The sequence below is a fragment of the Anas acuta genome, chromosome 15 (assembly GCF_963932015.1).
Source record: "Anas acuta chromosome 15, bAnaAcu1.1, whole genome shotgun sequence".
Classification (NCBI taxonomy): Eukaryota; Metazoa; Chordata; class Aves; order Anseriformes; family Anatidae; genus Anas; species Anas acuta.
In genome coordinates, this window is record NC_088993.1 from 14021435 (window position 1) to 14041058 (window position 19624).

General features: G+C 38.0%; 1 protein-coding gene across 1 annotated transcript in view; it reads left to right on the forward strand.

The window, feature by feature from the left end:
• Nucleotides 1–17860: 17860 nt before the first annotated feature.
• The window catches only part of SDK1 (sidekick cell adhesion molecule 1), a 392668-nt gene continuing 390904 nt past the window's right edge, over nt 17861–19624 (forward strand). Inside the window, exon 1 of the mRNA XM_068699921.1 lies at nt 17861–19618. Coding sequence (XP_068556022.1) covers nt 19147–19618 — 472 coding nt within the window. The 5' untranslated portion in view covers nt 17861–19146. The remainder of the gene's footprint in view (nt 19619–19624) is intronic.

Below are 19624 nucleotides of genomic sequence, written 5' to 3' on the forward strand. Positions count from 1 at the left end.
AAGGCTGTAAGGCAGTATCCACACAAGCATTAACCCAAAGGGAATATATTCTTTCTGGTCAGAACTGCTAATGCAGTTCACCAGGAAGAGGCATGGGAGGAGGGAAAGGCGAGTAGGCTTACCTTATTCTTAAAGCCTCGGACATAAGAGAAACTAGACAAACTACATCTTAGATTAAAGGTCACCTTTCTCTTATTGCTCTTGCAAAATCTTGTATTTTGTACTGGGAGAAAAAGGTGCCTGAAATCTAGCAAGCCTTGTAACGTAAGCCAGTACCTTTCCCACAAAACTGTGTTTTCATGTAATGTGTTTTATTTTCCTATCTGACAAGATTGCAGTTGGAAAACCATACAGATGAAATTCAGGGAAAGCTTGAAGAAAACCAATGGAAAATAATTAGGTTCAACAAGGAAAAGAAAAACAGTGAAAAGCAGAGATAAATACTAAGGGGCAAAAGAAAAAAAATCTGATTTCCACTACTCTGGATATTTTTTTTTCCCACAACAAGTCCTCAAAAAGTCAAAATTAATATGCTGCATTGTGCATATAACTACAACCTCCTTGAGAATAAATCCATCATGATATTGCCAACTGATGCTATAGACTATTATAGAGGACAGGGACTTCAAGAGTCTTTCAGAATGAGTGATTTACTTACTAGAGTTACTTTAAGTTTTGTGGTTTTTAGGTTTGCCATACTACTACCATAATAATCATTCTTCTAATGAGTAACCTCTAGGGTGAGGATCTATAAGTCCTTGCTACATCAACAACACTAGTTAGTCTTTTAACAGTTAGACGAGATAAAAGTTGACACTTGGCACATTTCAATAGTTTCACTCTGGTTCATTTAGGAGTTAGCACTGACACCTTTTCAATGAATTTTTTTCTAAGTCAATTCCAATGTAGCACTCAACAGCAGCAGAATTATCATTGTCTGCCTCTCTCCTTCCCTTACTCAGTGACCTTGGACACTTAGATTAGAACCTACAAAATCTATAGAAAGGGCAAATATACTGAGAACTGTGATCACCAGTGCAGAAAGACTCTTTGAATTTGAACTGATTTTTACCTCAGATTAGTAACCAAGGAGAATGCACGATCAACGAATACTATGACTCTTACAGAGAAACTGCAGTTGAGAAACCGAAGCATAACCATAAAAAATCTGGTTAACTCCACAGGGCTGGCATTCTGGCAGGAGCAACGGGAACCACTCTGAAGGGAAAAGCATTAGTCAAACTTTACACTCAGTTCCATTCATCTTGGCTGTCTTTGAGAGGACTGAACAGCTGACCCATCATTTAACCCACTGAATTGTAATTGGAAATACGTATCCCTGCTTAATTTTTTGTGGAGGTATCTGTTCCAGGATCTCAATATTGGGTCCTAAATCTTAAGGCAGTCAGGATATGCATTCTGCATTTAAGTATCTCAGGAATTCCACACAAGTAGAATAAATTTGTGCCTAAATTAAGATAAATCTGATTCTAAATAGCTTAGATCTCACTCTCACTACCTGTCACACAGTTGCAAAAAGAACTGTAAAATGCTACTACAATGATCCCACTGAATTTTACAAAATCCCTCTCTGTGTACATACATTTACAAATACATATTTATATATACAAAACATATTTAACATGGGCATGAATGACTAAAAAGGCAATAATTATTCTGAAGAATTAATTTCCTGATACAGGCAACATAACCCTGTTTATAAAAAGGGAATTTGTAAGCATGTCCTCTCCCCATACATACCAACTACCTGCATTTCACAAACTTAGGAAGACAAGTATTACCTTAATTACACAAAAACCATAATCCACCAGTTTTATTTTCTTTATTAGCTGGGGCCAGTGAAAACACAAATATAAACCAGGTTAAAATTAAGCCTTCAAAATTACATTAGCCTCCATCCACCTACACACAAATGCACAAAAAGTATAAGGAGTAGCTACCTCTTGGGAAATCATTATTGCAATACACACTTACAAAATCTACTGTACTGGCCTCATGAACCTAGAACTTGAGATGGGCACGTAGATTATCTTCTTGATACGGATTTTTCACACTCGAATAGTATATAAATGCACTCAATATTCTCAGATTTGGTCCTCTCTCTAAAGTATGGTGTCATTACATTCTATCATACCTGAGCTATTTAAAATGTGTGTGTTAAAAATACATATTATTGTGCTTGACCATTTTGGTGTCATTAAATTATTTACAAATGAGATGGTTGTAAACACCAAATTATGGTCAGAACAGGTAAGCAGAACCATCTGAAGTGTATGCAAACACTACTTCATATACTGAACTTTCACAATGTCTCCTTGTCATTATACCCACCCACCACTAGAAATGAAAAGAGAGAAGATATGCGATGTTTGCTTACTGTTAAAAGAACTCAAATGTGTCACCTGAAGAAACTGCTTCAACTTCACTGGTGAAGGAAATTAAATAATTTTGCATCATAAAGTAAAAACATTCAAGTAGACTTTTTTATTTTTATTTTTTGTTCTGTTCATTTATTTTATTTTTAACTATGAAAAATGTTCATGCTTGATGATCCTAAATGTCTTTCATATCAAGGAAATCACCCAAAGATATAAATAAGCTCTTCTAAATAAAGTTCAGACTGCAGCATTAAACATGTCTACTAATGTATGTGACTGTCAGCCAAAATAAATTAACCTCCAATAGAAGTCATTTTCATAAAATTAATTATTCCAATGTCATCTAAAAGAGACAGGTGCACTGTCACTGTTCCTTCACCTACATTTTTCAATGAACTTATCAAATAGGTTGAAATTAGAAAATTTTAAGAACACATCTGCATTTTCTTTCCATTGCCCTCTCTAGGTTGAGAGTTCATTACATTTCAGTTAAACTAAACAATCTAGTAAGAAAAACAAGGGGGTTCTGAACAATTAATACATAATATAATTTGACATAAAAATATGAAAGTAAGCTTATTGGTGGACTGAACAACATTGAATATCTCGCACTAGAGCATGGAACTCAGATACTGGCAAGAACGTATTATTCACCTCTGGGATTTAGCTTTTGCTATTCTTCTGAAAATTTGCTCAGATGTAGTTGCTGCAAATCTTTTGCAAATGAGTTTGGATAGCTAACTGGAGACTGAGTTTATCTGCCAATGGCAGCAAGATTCGATCCACCTTGAGTGTACTATATTCAAACCTAAGTGGACTTCCCAATGCAGTTGCAGCTCTTGGCTGCTACAAACTGTCTGCATTAAAGTTCAGGCATAAACGCATATTCAAGAGCTCGCATGGTCTTTTCTGCATACCAATTCGCCATACTATGCAGACATACTCAAGCAAGTACGTACGAACATTCCTCTATTCTGAATGGAGAAAGAAGCCTGTGGGGGGAAATAACAGCAGGCACATAGCTGTATTGTGTAAAGCATTGAGTAAACACGGATAACTACTTATTATAGACAATATCAAGTAACAGCTCATAGTTAAGATGCGGTTGTATTTTGCACCTTAAGAAGGATTTCAACTGCTTGCTACATCTGAAAACTAGGAACTCAAAACTCAGTGTTGTCTAAACTAGTGCTACAAACTTATTTTGATCATAATTGTGTACTTATTGCAGAAATTCCTAATTTTATATATACATATATATAAATATATATTTTTGGCTGGGATGAAAACACTGTTTCCTTGCTGCACACCACTATGAAGTAGGCTGCAAAACATTAGAATTTTTTTTTTTTCTCCTCTGTTTTGGAATTTCTATGTTTTACTGTACGGCATTGCTGACAGACTATTTATTCTAAGTTCAGTCTGCTTCCATGCCTCACAGATCAAATTAAATCCAAACATGCTAACGTAATTTTCTAGCTTTGTAATTCTTGTTTTTGGAATAACTATTACATTTCCCTTACTGACATATATATGTGCATTTGTTGGGTATTAGCATCCTTCTCACACCGTTCTCAAACTTATCTCCTTCTTGGCTTAGTATTTTGCGGGGAGGGGGTGTAACAAAAATTGCTTTATTAACATACCAACAGCTTGGAAGAGATAGCTATAAGCTAGTTGTGAAGAAGTTTGGCCTAAAAGTAATTTGTATATAGAAACATATTAAACATAAGGGTAGGGAAAATTTTTCATGCTCCAGGCAAGGCTTTTCTACAGAATAAAGATTCATCTCCTTCTGCACAGAAATACAATAGTTTTCTAACATCACAACATTCCAAGAGAGAATTGGAGCATATACTATTCAATTTTATAAAACTGTTGAATTGTACACTTGAGACAGTAAATATGGACAGCATGATAAACAGACTTTTTATTCTAGCAAAACTACTTTGTGTTGATATTCTGTGTCCATGATGCATCCAAATAGCTGCCCTGGGGCATGACCCCAGTGCAATCATGTTGTCAGATTTAACATAGATATTCTATGAAAATATCTTTAATAAATAAATTAAAGATTGTGGCTACTTGCAAAGTAGGCTATTAACTATTTTACAGGCAGCTCAGGCACTTTTTAATCTCTAAAATAGCAGGTTGCCATCAGATATTTAGAGGGTTATTTTCATCACCAGCAGGATAAACAAAACAACATTTCCCAACCTGCAAATCCCTTTCCTGTCTATATCTTAACAAATTCAAGGCAGAATGAACTAGTTGTACTGTCAGCAGACTAGAGGGAGTATGAGTCCTGTCAATTTGTTGGACTAAACTGCTCTGTTCAAACAGACTTCTGAATATAGCTTCAGGTTTACTTCATGCACCTCTCTTTTTTATTATTTGGAGAAATAAAAAGTTTTGTGAAAATGAATATCTAACTTAGCAAAGCATAAGTTGGAAGACAAAAATATAATTTCCTCACCTTACAGCATTTACATGCTCTTTACTCATGTCAGAAAGGATCAAAATCATTTTAAAGGAAAAGTCCCTCAACCTCTTAATGTGCTGGTTTCTACTCTCGTTCTGCCTAATCTGATAATATTAGGCAGAGAAATATTGTTATTACTGGGAAATTAAATGATATTTACAAAAAGAGTGCTTTTATTTCATAATTTTGAATCAACAAATATATAGCTGTAGAGCATTTCTCTGGGCACTCAAAGGAGGACAGGCTTGAATTGTATAGGGTAGGTAAGGACTCCAACACTATGTATTTTGGTTTTGTCATTTTTATAGGTAGAAAGTTACAGAGAGTGTAAACGTAAAGTCAACTTCCGAAAAGCATTTGCCTTTCTCAGAAACAAGGAAGTCAGAACAATAGTTTGCTACATCCCATTGGTTCAGTGGACAGCAATTGTACAGACTTTTCAGTCATTTCTATGTTGTTATGGGAACTACTAAATCAGAGATCTAACAATCCCAGGTATCAATAAAAAACACTGTTTTTTCTCTAAATTCATTTTGGTTGATCACTTTTACTCTGCTATAAAAATCAGTATGTACTTGATATATAAGCCTCATTAGTCCTTTCCATGGATTACAAACCATGGATTATATTTGCTAACAATGATTAACATAAAACCTTATTTCCTCTTCTATTCGATTCTGTCAAAACATTTTAATTCTAGGTTTGAACACAGCTTGCTAACTGACCTGCATTTGTTTTTTCTTGTTCTGAGATTAGAATGGTCTGGGTCAAAATTATAGTCTAACAAGTAAGTCATTACTCAACATCAGTAAGATCATGAGAGCCAGAGCCTTTGAATTTGGGGCATAAATTTGAATTAAAGGTGATAAAAGTTGCAACATCTCAACAAAACAGCTAAATGCATACTTAATTTTAAGTTTGTTCTTAATTACTGTGTGCAACATAGGCCACCAAAAATATAAATAAATCTTATTCTGCAGAAATGCCTAGCTTCCAAATGAATGCCTATACAAATCAGATCAAGGCAGTCATAATAAAATAAAGGCAATATTAAGTTTAATCATAGCAATTCTCTAATATTGTCATCACTTGGTCACAATAGTAAGTTGTTCTTTGTACACAGCAGTCACACCAAAACTGGAGGATTATTAATTCAATCATATTTATTTGCTCCATGGTATAAAGTTTTTCTGTTTAAGTTGTGCATTATAGTCCATCATGATTTTAAACCTCATGAATGTAATAGAGCTAATACAGCTGAGTGGCAGTACATAATAAGCTTTTAATTTGGACATTTGTATTGAAGGAAGAGTCCAGCTGAAGAATAACAAATTGTTGCCTTGTGGACAGCTATTATGTGTTCCTTATTAAACACAAAATTTAAACTAAAGGCTATATTCATTAAGGTGTTGTAATCATTGTAGAGGTCATATCAAGATTTAATTTTCAGAAACCTGTAGATTCCATGACTATATGCTATGTGTTTTATTAATTATTTATACAATGTACATAAGAACCAAGCAACTCAACACAGAATGTTCAATAGCCAACAAGTTGAGAAGGTAACCAAACTAGCCTTATGAGATTTAAAACACACACCTTCCTTTAACACTTCAATTTCTTTTGAGATTTTAGTCTTCCAGATTCCAGGTAGTTATTTAACTTCTTTTAGGACTGATAGCCTACAAGATTTCCCAGGCTTTAAAGGAAAAAAAAAAAAACAAACAAACAAGAACACATGTCCTTGCTTTTCTTCGGTAAAATGAGGTTCTGTAAAAAATTGTTACTGTGATACAGGAGTAGACATACAAAATGAAAAAAAAAAGATGCTGAAGACTGAACATCTATGCCCGTTTCACAAGTATTTACTTCAGACTTGTTCCTGTCTCATCCAATGTATTGGACACTTGAGCACATCTATCAATTTAGTTTTATCTGACATGAATCCAATTCACAAGAGCTAAGCCCATACTGCAAACCAAAGCATGCTAAGTATGGGCAGCTGGTAGATTCACTTCAAAAGCTCACTCTAAATTCAGGCAAAAATGGTAGTGAACATAGATACCAACACCTTCTCAAGCTAATGGATGAAGAATCTACACAAGGGTTATCCTGAAGAAATTCAAAGCTTTTCAGGTTCCAGAGCTTCCTAGGGGGTGCATTATTCTTAGCTGTTGAAGCTGCACTATGTTTATAAGACAGGATAAACTAGGTCAGAGAGAAACGGGATGGCAAGATGAAGTACTTCAGTAAAGAATTTGGCACTAATTTGAGTGCTGGACTCTAGAGATGTCAATTCCAACCCCTGCTCCAATGATTAGGAATAGCAGAATTCTTATTAATTGCTATTACTCTTAAAGCAATATGATTCCAAATGTTTAAACATCGATGGATGAAACTTGGCTGATGTTCTGTATGTGTATGAACATGTGTACACGCTTTACACTTTGTTAATTTTATGTCTAATTAACGCAAAACTTGCAGAAACATTTTATAATTAAAGTTCTTTGTCATTAGAGGCACACTGCTAAGACACTTCACAAATATGTCCAATTTCATCTGTAAAGAATGACAGACTATAAACAGCTTATTAAGCAATTTGAAAATCATTTGGGAAAAGACTCAAAACTTAATTACAGAGTTCAAATTATTGAAATTGCTCATGCTAGTGTTAAAAAAAACCTTCAAAACTCTCCAATAGAAATTATTGACCCATTCTTGTAAAGCTAATCTAAGAAATACAATTTGTCTTGAGGCTTTTCTTAAGACAGCAATAATTTAAAACCGTACTGGTCCCCAATAACTAAGGCTCCAAGACAATTTTGATCCACTGATGAATTCTTCCTAATATGTTCCCTGTGGTACAGTTTCCCTAAACATATTAGACATTTACAGTCTTACAGAACATGCTGCCTGAGATGCTCTATCACACTGTATTTAATTGTGTGGCCTCGGAACTGCTAACACCATTTTATAACTCTCAACCTTACTAGAGAAAAATTGCTGTATGATTGTTAAATTATTACAGTAGACATAAGATCCAGGTAAGACTCATGCACGAAGTTACAGGAGGGGTATTCTGAACAAGATACTGGATCCACTAAAAATCAGAATATTGTCTCTACCTAATACACAGTTCTCCAAAGAAAAGCAAACCAAAAGGACTATCAGAAGAAAAAACAATTCCCATGTGCTGACTTATGGTTTCTCTATGCTGTCTCTATCAGCATGGAATCATGGTACTAACTCCTCTTGCAATCATAAACCATCTTGAACCCTAGATACAATTATTCTTCTTCCACGATACATGCTAAAATATGTTTCTGATCATAAAATAAACTCCAGATCCTCCCCCCTTCTTCAACAACAGGTTCTGGAAGAGTACCTTGAGGATTATTACACTGATATAAAGATCACAGCTACAGTGGGCACAGTTGTAAACCCTCCTATGCAACAGATTTTGTGAGTTTATGCTTCACAGTAAGCTTCCAAGAATAAGAGTTATTTGTGCATTAATCTTCATCTTAATAACCCCTTTGCTCCAAATAAATTAGCTATACTTAGCTGTGTCATAATACAATATACTGCAAAGTGCCAGAAGGAAAGCTTCTTTTCCATTTTTCTTTTTTAGAATTACTCTCCACCTAAATGTTTATCGTGAGCCAATGCAAAGCATAACCAGTCAGCACGGGAGCACAATTAAAACAAGGAGTCTTTTTAACTTTTTGCAATGTTCTTTTGGGGACATATTTATGTATGTTACTAGAAAATATATATAAAAGTAACTAAAAATGGAATAATTTTAAATGGCTTGTAACCACAGAAATTCTACATCTGCAGTGTTTTAAGCAGCACTTGAAGATGTATTTTTCCCCCTTTAGAGTTTGTATAATTTACCCATATTTCAGTAGTTTTTAGGATCCTTTTTAATGATTTTTTTTGCTGAAGTAAAGAACATTAGGTGACTATAAGTCTGTGCAACTTGTAAGATCAACAAAAAATAGTAAGCAAGGCATAATGCCTTTAGCTACAGCAGCAAGCTCTGCTCTAGGTGACATTCATTTATACTAGAAGTGTCTGCTTACATTAAAACCTGCAAAGAGAAAGACATGTTCAGCTTCTGGCAGATGAATATTACTACTGTAATACGTAGGATTTGTCCCATGCCTGGAGTTTATGTGCCAAGCCCTTGCAGTATTAAGGCTTTGTTTTGGAATTATATCATTATGACTATAGGCAGAATTAGGCTTGATATTATTTAGAACAGGTGTATATAATCAAAGTAATAAGGCCACATCTATGAAAGCTCTTCTTGTTCTATTGCAAATCCCTGAGAGTTCAAACATCCATAGCAGGATTCAGACTTCACCCAGGTATCTAAATGATTAAAGCTACTTATTTTGAAAAAATAAAAAAATAAAGTTAATTATGAACAAATGAAAGAACTCTCTGAACATATGGTTCTGAGATTTGCCAACATCCAATGCCCATTTACTTTTTATTAATCTGTATTTGTAAAAGATCTGAGACTTGAAGTTATTTTATATTCTTCCATGTAAATTTTAGTATTATTTTGATTAATTAAGAGATATATCAGTAGTTGTTTCCAAACACAGAAGGAAAATATTAGAGTTGTGTCCTTAATTGGTAATGTATACACCATCTTCAACTTGGCTAGCCCTAGTTCATATTATGCTTTTATAGATTTCAGAGGTTATAAACTTCATAATTCAGTTCAGTTGCAACTGAACGAAAACAAATTACTGCTTTGTATTGAAGTTTCACCTTTACCTGCTTAACTTTTATCCTTGTGAGGGATGTTTAAAAGGTCCTTTTATAAGTCTGCCATGAAAAACAACAATATAGTCTTAGGAAAACACTGTAGTAGCCCTTATTCTGATCTTATATAGTGCCTGGATTCTACTATACTTCTTGGAAAGAAAATTACATTAATTTTGCTATGTTTTTCAGCTTAACGGTGTAAACCAGAATTAACATCAAAATCTGTATATTTGCAACAGCTCAACTAATGAGTTGGATCAAAATGTACTTTTTTGTTGCAATCCAAACTGGGTGGGCCTTACTTTATTTCACTGTTAGCTGAGGCAACAGAAGCGCTGCCCTGATTACTGAGTGCTTTATATAGCATGATATCACCTTGTAGTTTGTACTTACATTTTCCTCTTGTAACTATGAGAGCACTGTGGAGCAACTCCCAAAGGAAGGTCATTATAGTCATCTTGGAATACTTAAAAAACGATGATATGCATACAAAGTCAGGAATGAGATCAGATTTAAATATTAATGTGAAGAATTACAGAGATTTTTACAATATATTCATAAAAAAAAGAACAAACAAGACCAAAACCCATACTATAGCATTATTGTACTACAATTGCCACTCAGTTGAAATTTCATGATTTTTTTCCCCATATCTTACTAAATTAATTACAAGAAGAAAATCTCCAATCTTCCAATCTTTCGCTGTTTCAACCCCTCCCCCCCCCGTCACACACACACATTAATATAATCATATCTACATATAAAACAACAGCAAGGCTTAGATCATACCATAACTCAAACTACTATTTTTCAAGTATGTTTACATTCATCCCATACAGGCTTAGTGCTTTTTCCCATTACTGTGAATTATTTACATCAGAGGTGTTGATTCAAGAAACTTAGGTTTCATCAAACTTGACCTATGTGAAATACATGCATCTGAGATAGCTCTCTGAACTATTGATTCTTGTGTGTCCATCTGTCTCATGCTCCCTCTGCTCTGAACATTCTCTGAAGAATAATGCTAGCATCTGTTTTAAGTATAAGCATTCCAAATTACTGCATAGATGCTTCACAGAACAGTTGAGAAAAATCAGTGGTTTCTATGATAAATAACCACAAACCTTTACTACTTTCTTTAGTACATAGATTTCTTTATTAAAGATTATTTTAATTTTTACTCCAACATTTCTCTGTTACTTCAGCTACTGCTTGAAGTCAAGTCTATCATAAGATGCTGTTCTTGTTTAAATTTACCACTGGTGCGAGTTTCTTTGTTGTGGGTGTTTTTTTGAAGGAACATACATTCCATATTGTGTTTACTACCAAGAAGTGAGATTTTGATTCTGAATCAAGTAAAAAGACCAGATGAGCCTTATTACACATTTAAATATGTTTTCACAAATTTCCTAAAAATGGTGCAAGGGTGTCATCCAATTGGATCACACAGAAGATCTTTCAGATTACCCCTTTAAAATAACATGTAATTGCTATGGAAATGAAGATCAAATTTGTGAGTAAGATATATTCTTCCCTTCTGAGCACAGAACAGTGATAATAACCTTGAGCCAAAGCTATGAAAACAGTAAAATATACTGTTCATGTCCACAGTCTCCATTTCTACAAAATTAATTATGTTAGTAGAATCATAATAGGAGATCTGTGGAAAAGAGATCTTTAGTGTTAATTTGGACCCCTGTCCTATCTTGAACAGATTCAAAGATATAATTGCTTCTGATCACCTTAAAAAAATAAAAATAAAAATAAAAAGGAAGAATCACAGCACTCAGTAGAACCAGCCTTGAAAAGCACTGAAGCACTGGTTAGATGCCAACTGAATTATAGTCACTCAGGAGAAGGTGTGAGTTGACATACACATGGATGCAACCAAGGAGACCACTGGTGACAAAAATTATTTTACCTACCAAAGAGAAGAACCTGCTGGTGGAGATGATGTGCACCAAGTAAGTGGGGAAAAGTTTTTTTGTTAACTTTAGTTTTATACTAAATACCAGTGCTTGTAAAAACGAGCTGGTACATTGTTTCACTCATATTAATCCTTTCACTTGCGTATCATCTCCCTGAAGTGACACAGCCTGGTTCAGCTTTCCCCCCCCATACACACAAACAAGAGTTAGTGTATCTAAGCTTGGTGTCTCAACTTCGGTCATCAATAAAGCTGGAAAATCCTTGAATACACAACTATTCAAGCTCAAAATATTAATAAAGACAATGTTATTAAGACAAGCAATAGTCACAGCATAGCAGAAAACTTTCTGCTAAGTCCCCATAGTGGCAGATTCCTCTAGATTTTAATCTTAATCTAAAACACCACTAATCAATAGAAAAACAACAACAACAAAAACACTATAACTGAGGTGGTCAGTGCTGAAATCTCTGTAAACAACTTCTATATATGTTTTTATACTTCTTCATTTCATGATCTGTTTTACATGATGAGGAAATTGTAGACAATAGCAGCAGTAGTATGGCTGAGATGTTCAGTTATATCCCTTCCTAGCAAGTGTGATCGCACAAATCCTCATGGTAATTATTTTCATCCTTCTTCTAGTTACCTGTTTATCACCTTGTAATAAATGGGGTTTTTATTTTAAGGTTATTAAAATCATGTTGATCGATTCAGAAAAATGCATGATTATAATCATGAACTCATCACATGTATTAAGTGGCATTTCTTAATTTATTCCAGTACATCAACAGTATGTTTTTTTTTTTTTTTTTAATATATCCATGTATACATTTAACACTGTTCTTCACAGTAACATTGTTCTTCACAGCAATAATGTAATCCCATCACAAAATGTTCAACAGATGCCTTTGCTTACTTAAAACAAGGTGTTTATTCCACATCGGAAAATAACACACACATTCATAAAAACATGATCTACAACACTACGAGCATGTTATCTAAGTCTTCTCAGTATCTTTGTGAGTAAGCATATAGGAGACAGTCATCAATTCACTAAACATTGAACTAACATTCTCTCTGCGTGATACCACAGCCGTATTATAGCATCTTAGTACAAGATGATCCAGAAATTAAGAGAAGTGTAGCCAACAGAAATCACAGTTGCTCCTAGATGGTATACAATGACTTCAGTTTTTTGCTTTGTGGTTTGTTTTTTAATATACCAAAGTTATCACTTTTAAAATGGAAAAATAAAAAGGAAATCTGGTATCGTTTCATGGTGCTTGACATCTTATGTTCTACCTGAAATACATCCATTGTAGAAGCAGTACCTTTTATTATTGTGGTTGGGTTTTTGTTCAGTTTTGGAGGGGAAAAAAAGCAGCCAACACCACACTTTCTACGCATGTTGGTATTCTCTGAAAATCTTCTACTTAGTGTGAGCAAGTATAAATTGATGCATTATTGCATTTCTATAGTGTTATTGTTGCCGGTTCAATTGCAACACAGTAGATTTTTTTGTACTTATGGTTTCAGGTTCTGCTTTTTTTTTTTTTTTTTTTTTAATATATATTTTTTCTTTCTCCCATCGATCAACTAGTAGGTTGAGAAAGTTGCAGGATGGCACTCAAAAGTATAAAGGTTGGGTATAGCCAGAAGATTTAGTCTTTGTCTAAAGTCCTCCCTAGCATTTATGGAGGATTTCAGACATTCCTCAAAGTGCTCAGGTCACTTACACCTGGGGCACCATCTGAATCATGAAAGAGTAGTCCCCGCAACCCATCACTGGATAGCCAGACCGACTGGTGTTTGAAGACACAGACTTCTTAAAGTAAGATCTCTCTCTACATTCTAGCCAAACTTGTTTGGAGTAGAATCATTACAGCCCCTGTAGTCTTCCTCTGGGAGGCTCTAAGAATGTTTTCAAACGTCTACATTTCAAAAACGCAGAACCTGTTGTCTTGATCCTTTGTGTTACTTCGCTAACTCTCTACTCCATAAAACACAGCAGGGCAACGTGGCTAGGTCATCGTGAATTCCTTCTAATAGCTAAATAGGAAAGCCTATTGTTACATTGGGATAATACAGAAGATGGGATGATTCAGTAACTACATGACTCCCTTCTCTTGACTGTACAGACATTGTCCGTATCTGCTTAATGTTTTTTTAATATAAACACATCTGTTCAACAGCTCTATCAGGATAGCTCTTGGACTCATGAAAGCTGCTAAACACACATTTCAATCTATTCACTCTGCCCTCAACTTTTACCGCTGTGCCTTAGGACTGTACCTTTCCTGTTCTCAGACTCTTAAGCACAATCAAATTAAGTGGCAAGTGAACAAATTTAACTCTGAACTTGCTAGCATTTCTGAATTTAAAATGAGACCTAAAAGGTTTATAAATCTATTTCTAATTTCCTTTATGTAAATTCACATTACATAGAGAAAACAAAAATCTGTCATTATGTTTGTTTTGGGGCTTTGTAAGTGACACCATATTAAGTTATTTAAGCCCAGTAAAATTTAATGGGAGTTATTCCTGTTCTTGTGACTGTGTTCATTGCAGAAGATACTTCCAGAAGTGTGGTGAAGTCATTGTTTAACGTCTCCCCTGAGACTTCCAGCTATGTAATGTGATATTTTTTTTTCTGCTCTTCCAATCTTTATTATTGCAGAAGCATATTTACACCATAAAAGCAGAGCAGCTGGCTAGTGACCCTTGGGAATATACCCTTGTTAACGAAGATTTTAGCCCCCTCCAATAGTTTACTGCATTCAAGTTGATTTAGTATGCTGAAAAACAATCCTATTTGAAAGCAACTTACTTTCTACTCACACACTCATTGTTTTCTAAAGCTCTGTCTCCCTTGGGAGAAGAGGAAAAGCAATATAAAAATCTTCTGGGACAACCATGTGGTAGTTAATGCAATTGCTTGCCCTAAGTTTTGCACTTTCAGTTTTAGAGTGAAGGAAAATGGAAGCAAGGGAAGAAATCACAAAGCAATGTTTTCAGGGTACCCACAGAATCTATACCTTCAGTAGGAGTCCTCCTACCTTCAGACTAGAAATACTAATTGTTCTACAACACTTCTGATGACGGTGTTAATAGAATATTAATATCTAGATTGTGAGACTATATTAACCTGTCAGTGTATTCATATCTCCTTCCATTTAATTTTCGTAGTTTTTGCTATGGCTTTTTTTTTCTTTAACCAGTTAAGTTTTTCAGGTACAGTAAGTCATCCTCCAGAGAAGTGTGCCCATGGAAAATACCATACACCAGAACAAAATCAATGAATTATATATTTTGAAGAAGAATAAATGCAAGATAATATCTCAGTTTAAAGGTCTAAACAGACAAAACAAAACAAACAAACAAAAAAGAAATTTCCAGGTTAAAAATTTTCAGGATGGTATAATCCACACTTCCCTAATTTGATATTACCTATCAATGACTGCAGGAACCAAAGACTACAACAGGTGATGCACGGGATCAAAACAACCTGCTGCATTTCTCAAAAAGTGCATAAATGTTTGTATATGAGAATGCTCACTCTAAAGGAGCTTGGCTAAACTCCAAATGCTAGAAAAAAGTCAATAGGCTATACCTTAGAAAATATATACACTTGTGGAATGAAAATAAGAATCAAGTTTGTACAACACTGGTGAGATTTTCCTCTGGAAGTAGTTCCATGGCTTATTTTCTATGCTAGAAAGTTGCCTTTCACTAGCAGCCTGTGGCAGAGCTGTTCTCCTACCAATCTTTCTGCTGCATGTTTAACAGGTTAATTCCTCACTTGCTATATGTATGCAAGAAAGTGAAGCAGGCACAAAACAGAGTTACTGAAATGGTGGAATCCTTTTCCTGATCTAGATAACAAGACTTCACTGACATTTTTCTGCTTTAACCACTATTAAGTACCAGTACTGCAACCAAAGCAAACAGAAAAACAACCACAAGTGTCTGTAACACAGCAAAGGGATTTTGTATTATTTTTAAAGAGAAGGTAATATCCAACTAAAAGCATTTCACCCTACATAAGAAGTTGGAGAGTTGGAGACTATGGAAAAATAAAGCAACAACAACAATACAACAAAACAAACAAAAAAATAACACTACCATGTTTAAATAATGATTTAAAAGCAAGGCTTGAGTGTGAATACTAGTTAACTTATTGTTCTTACATTTATACATTGAACAGATTTGAGTTGCTACTAGAAAAATGTATTAATTCCAATCAGAAACAAGCTTTCACTTAAATTAAGCACGGTAATAGAAATTAGTATTTTTCTTCTGTAGTATCTTGGTTGTAAACCTTAACTGCTTGACAATGAGCCTTTCAGCAGACTTTAGACATTAATATCCTCAATTTGCCTCCCTTATAACTTACAAGTAAGCAGTAAGTACCTTCTTACATATCAAACTGAATGTAACATTTTAAACTAATACTTAAGCTAACAAATCAACAGCCCTATCCTACTTTATTAAAAACACTTTAAAACAAACGAAAACCACAATGAAATATACTTTTTATTTCTAGTTAAGATGAAACAGGACTTACCACCCAAACTTACAAGTTGAATAGAAAAGCAGACTCCTCACGCAGCAGTAGGCTGGCTACCATTACTGAATGGTGCATTGGGCGTTACAAATACAGTGGCACTTCCTCAAGGCCTGTTCTCAACACAGCCAAGAACAATCTGGGCTCTCCTTGTATTGTTCTGGCAATAGGGCAACATGCAGGGAAAATCGTGAGCACTGGGTCCTGATCCTGTAGATAATTATTCAGGTGATCTACACACACACGGAAGTGTGAGGTGTGAGACATCTTTGAAGTGCTTGTTACATGCAGGGGACTACGAGTAAGAGATAACTCAACTACATCTCCTTCCTTTGAGTTACTAGGAGAAGGTATCCGAGTAGGGAAGTCATTTAAGTACAGCAACTTCTTAAGCATGGGAAGCAACCAGCTTTCACACACATGGAAGATGAAATCAAGGACAGCAAACGGATATCTTAACTTCTGTAATCTGTGAGATACCAGAAGAAGATGCTGGTGGTGGTGAGAGTCTAGCAGACGAGGTGTGCTTGTGAGATACAAAGGGAGGGTGTAGAGGGAAGGCTGAGCAGCAGCAGTTTGCATGGGCTGGAAGTCCTGGAGAGGAGCACGCATTGTTTGCACAGGGCTGGTTCTGCTTGTACGTGTTGTTCATGTAACACTGGGGTGGCATCCAAACAGAACCTTCACCTTTTTGCTGCTATAAAGGGACGAAGGCACGTGAAGAAGGTGCTGTCTTGAACAACGTGCCTCTGGCAGACACTCAAAACACCAGCGTTAACACAAAAAAAGTGACCTTGGATGTGATGTGGTGGTTCACTGTGCTTGCCTACTTGACTCTATCACGAGCAGACAGCTTGTCAAAAAGGAGGAAAAAAAAAAAAAAAAAAAAAGAGCAGAAGCTGGCTGCCAGGCTTGACTCAAACGTTCCTTACACCCACTAAATAAAGCAAAACTGAGCTCAGCCACCTCGCTGCCAACCTCGCAGGCTGAGAGGAGCGAGCAGGACGGGCGCTAACTCCTGTTGTCACACACCCATTTCCCTCATCCGCTGAAAAAATATAAATATATATATGTTAAAAAAAAAAAAACAGCCGCGGGGAGGCACGAGCCGGAGCAGCGGCGCCTCACGGCCCTAAGGGGGCGCAGCGAGCAACGGCCGAGCCCGGCGCGCACGCGCGCGGCCGTTGGGGAGCGCGGGCACGCGGGAGCGGAAAAAAAAAAAAATCCCCTCCCTCAGGGGGGCGCACGCGCGCGGCCGTTAGCGGAGCGCGGGCACGCGCGGTAACGTCCCGCTAGGGCTCGCGCGCTGCGCGCGGCTCCTCGGCGCCCTTTCCCGCCCCGCGCGGCCGCCGCCCAATCAGCGGGCGGGCTGGGGGCAGAGCCAACGAGGGGTGGAGCGGGAGCGTGAGGGGAGGCTGCGGGCAGGTCCCGCCGGGCAGGCGGGCGGTGAGGAGGGGCGGCTTCGTCCTCCTCCTCCTCCTCGCCTGTGGAAAGCTGTGTTAAAATGTCCCCCCCACACCAAGTCCTGACAGTTGCACACACCCGTCCCCTCCCTCAGCGGAGGATGTGCCCCCACACAGCCCCGTTTAGGTGTAGGGCAGGGGAAGGTGGGCTGAGGCGCGGCCGCGAGCTGCGCGCTGAGGGGCTGAGGGAGGGGAGCGGGGCGGGGACGCCGAGGTGGGCGCCCGGCTGGGTGGGTGAGGGAGAGAGGGTGGGCGCCGAGCCTGGGCTGGAAGGGGCGAGAAAAGTTCAGGCTGCTCTTCGGGGGAGGAAGCTGGCAGGATTTTTGTTTGATCAACTTGGAGCCTAGGTGCTTTGTTTTGCACTTGGCGTTTCTCCGGGGTGCTCCTCGCAGCCCTTCTTTTTGATGCGGGGGGGAGGGCATCTCGCACGAAACTTTTACGGAAGGCGGGACTGAAACAATACCCGGTGCATTGTTTGAACGTTAAAACCTTCGGCGCTTGCTGCCTTTTTTTTTTTTTTTTTTTGGGTACGGTTTTATTGCCGCCGCCGCTGCCGTTGTGGCAAGCGCGTTCCCTCTTGTGTTTACAGCCTCTGTGCGGGAGAGACGCTCGGAGGAAGGAGCAGGATCCCCGGGCTGCGTAAACAAGGAGAGCAGGAGCCCAGCCGGGCGAAGCTGGGAGGATTTCACCTTGTTGCTGCTTGTTTCGGGAGATTTTGCCTCCCCCCGCACCGCAGACCATCCAGCGGAGGGTTTCATTCCTCGCTGCGTCCGCAGCCGGCCAGAAGCGAAACGCTCTCCGTGTTAGAGGTGATTTTTTTATTTTATTTTATTTTTTTTGTCGCGGTCTCCCAGCGAGAAAGAAACCGGCACCGGTCTGCGAGGAGGAGGAGGGAAACGCGACCAACTGAGGTTTTCCCTACCTCCGGCTGAGAGTTGAAGTGACACCGCCGCTGGCCTGTGGCTGGCGGACTGCACGGCTGGAGCCGCGGCCAGAGCCGCCCCAGTTACCTGCTCGAGGACCCTTCAAAGCCTTCTGTTGACGGTGGAGATTTGTATCCAGAGGAAAATCGGATTACTATAAACTATGCAGAGCTTTGCGGGGATATCTGGAGACTACTCTGTCTGCATGGCTAATCTTGAAATTGTCTGAAATAAATCCTTAGCACAAGGAATAGAGATACTTTCAATTAGCTTTTTTTTTTTTTTTTCCTTGGTGCTCCCCCTCTCCCCCCCCCCCCCCCTCCCCCAGAACAAGAATTTAACACTTTCACAGCAAGGTTTTGCGGGAGAATGGGACACATGCCGGAAAACTCATCACGCTTCATGAATATCACAGGGGTAACAGTTTCCGTCATCCTTGCGGTATGAAAGGTACTCTGGATCGTCTGCTGGTGGCTAACATGGATCAGGCTTTCTCTGTGTCTGTTACAAATGTGCTGAAGGATCCGGATTTACTGAAATACTGACGCCAATAAACTTGCTCCCTCTGTGTTGAAGGCATTGGATGTGACAGCGCAGAGAAACATGTGTTTCACATTTCTGACTGGTTGTTTTGGCGCAATCAATACCTCCACAAGAAACATTGACTTAGGTGGCGACTGTAATACAGTGAGGCACACAGAGTGCTGCCTTCGGGTTGCATGCAAAGTGAGCACAAATCAAAGAGTCCTCGGTTGCCGTGACGTGGGGGCTTCTGCTCCCCCAAAACTCCGGGGCAAAGGCAGCTGGCGATGTTCCCAACCCACCAAAGAGAGCCCGGCCTCGGGGTGCGGAATGAGCAATGACCAAAGCCCTGGCAGGAGTGGCAGGCAGTCGGATCCGTTGGGGATCAGTGAGGCAATAATGGTTGAAAGAAAGGTGGATCGCGAAATTATTGCCCGGAGGAATAGCAGGAGAGACGGAATGATGATGAAGTTAAACTTCTGTTTCTTCTTCTGTCGGGGATGGTGGGCGTTTCTGTTGCTTCAGCTCCACATGTTGCAAGCACTGGCACAAGGTACGG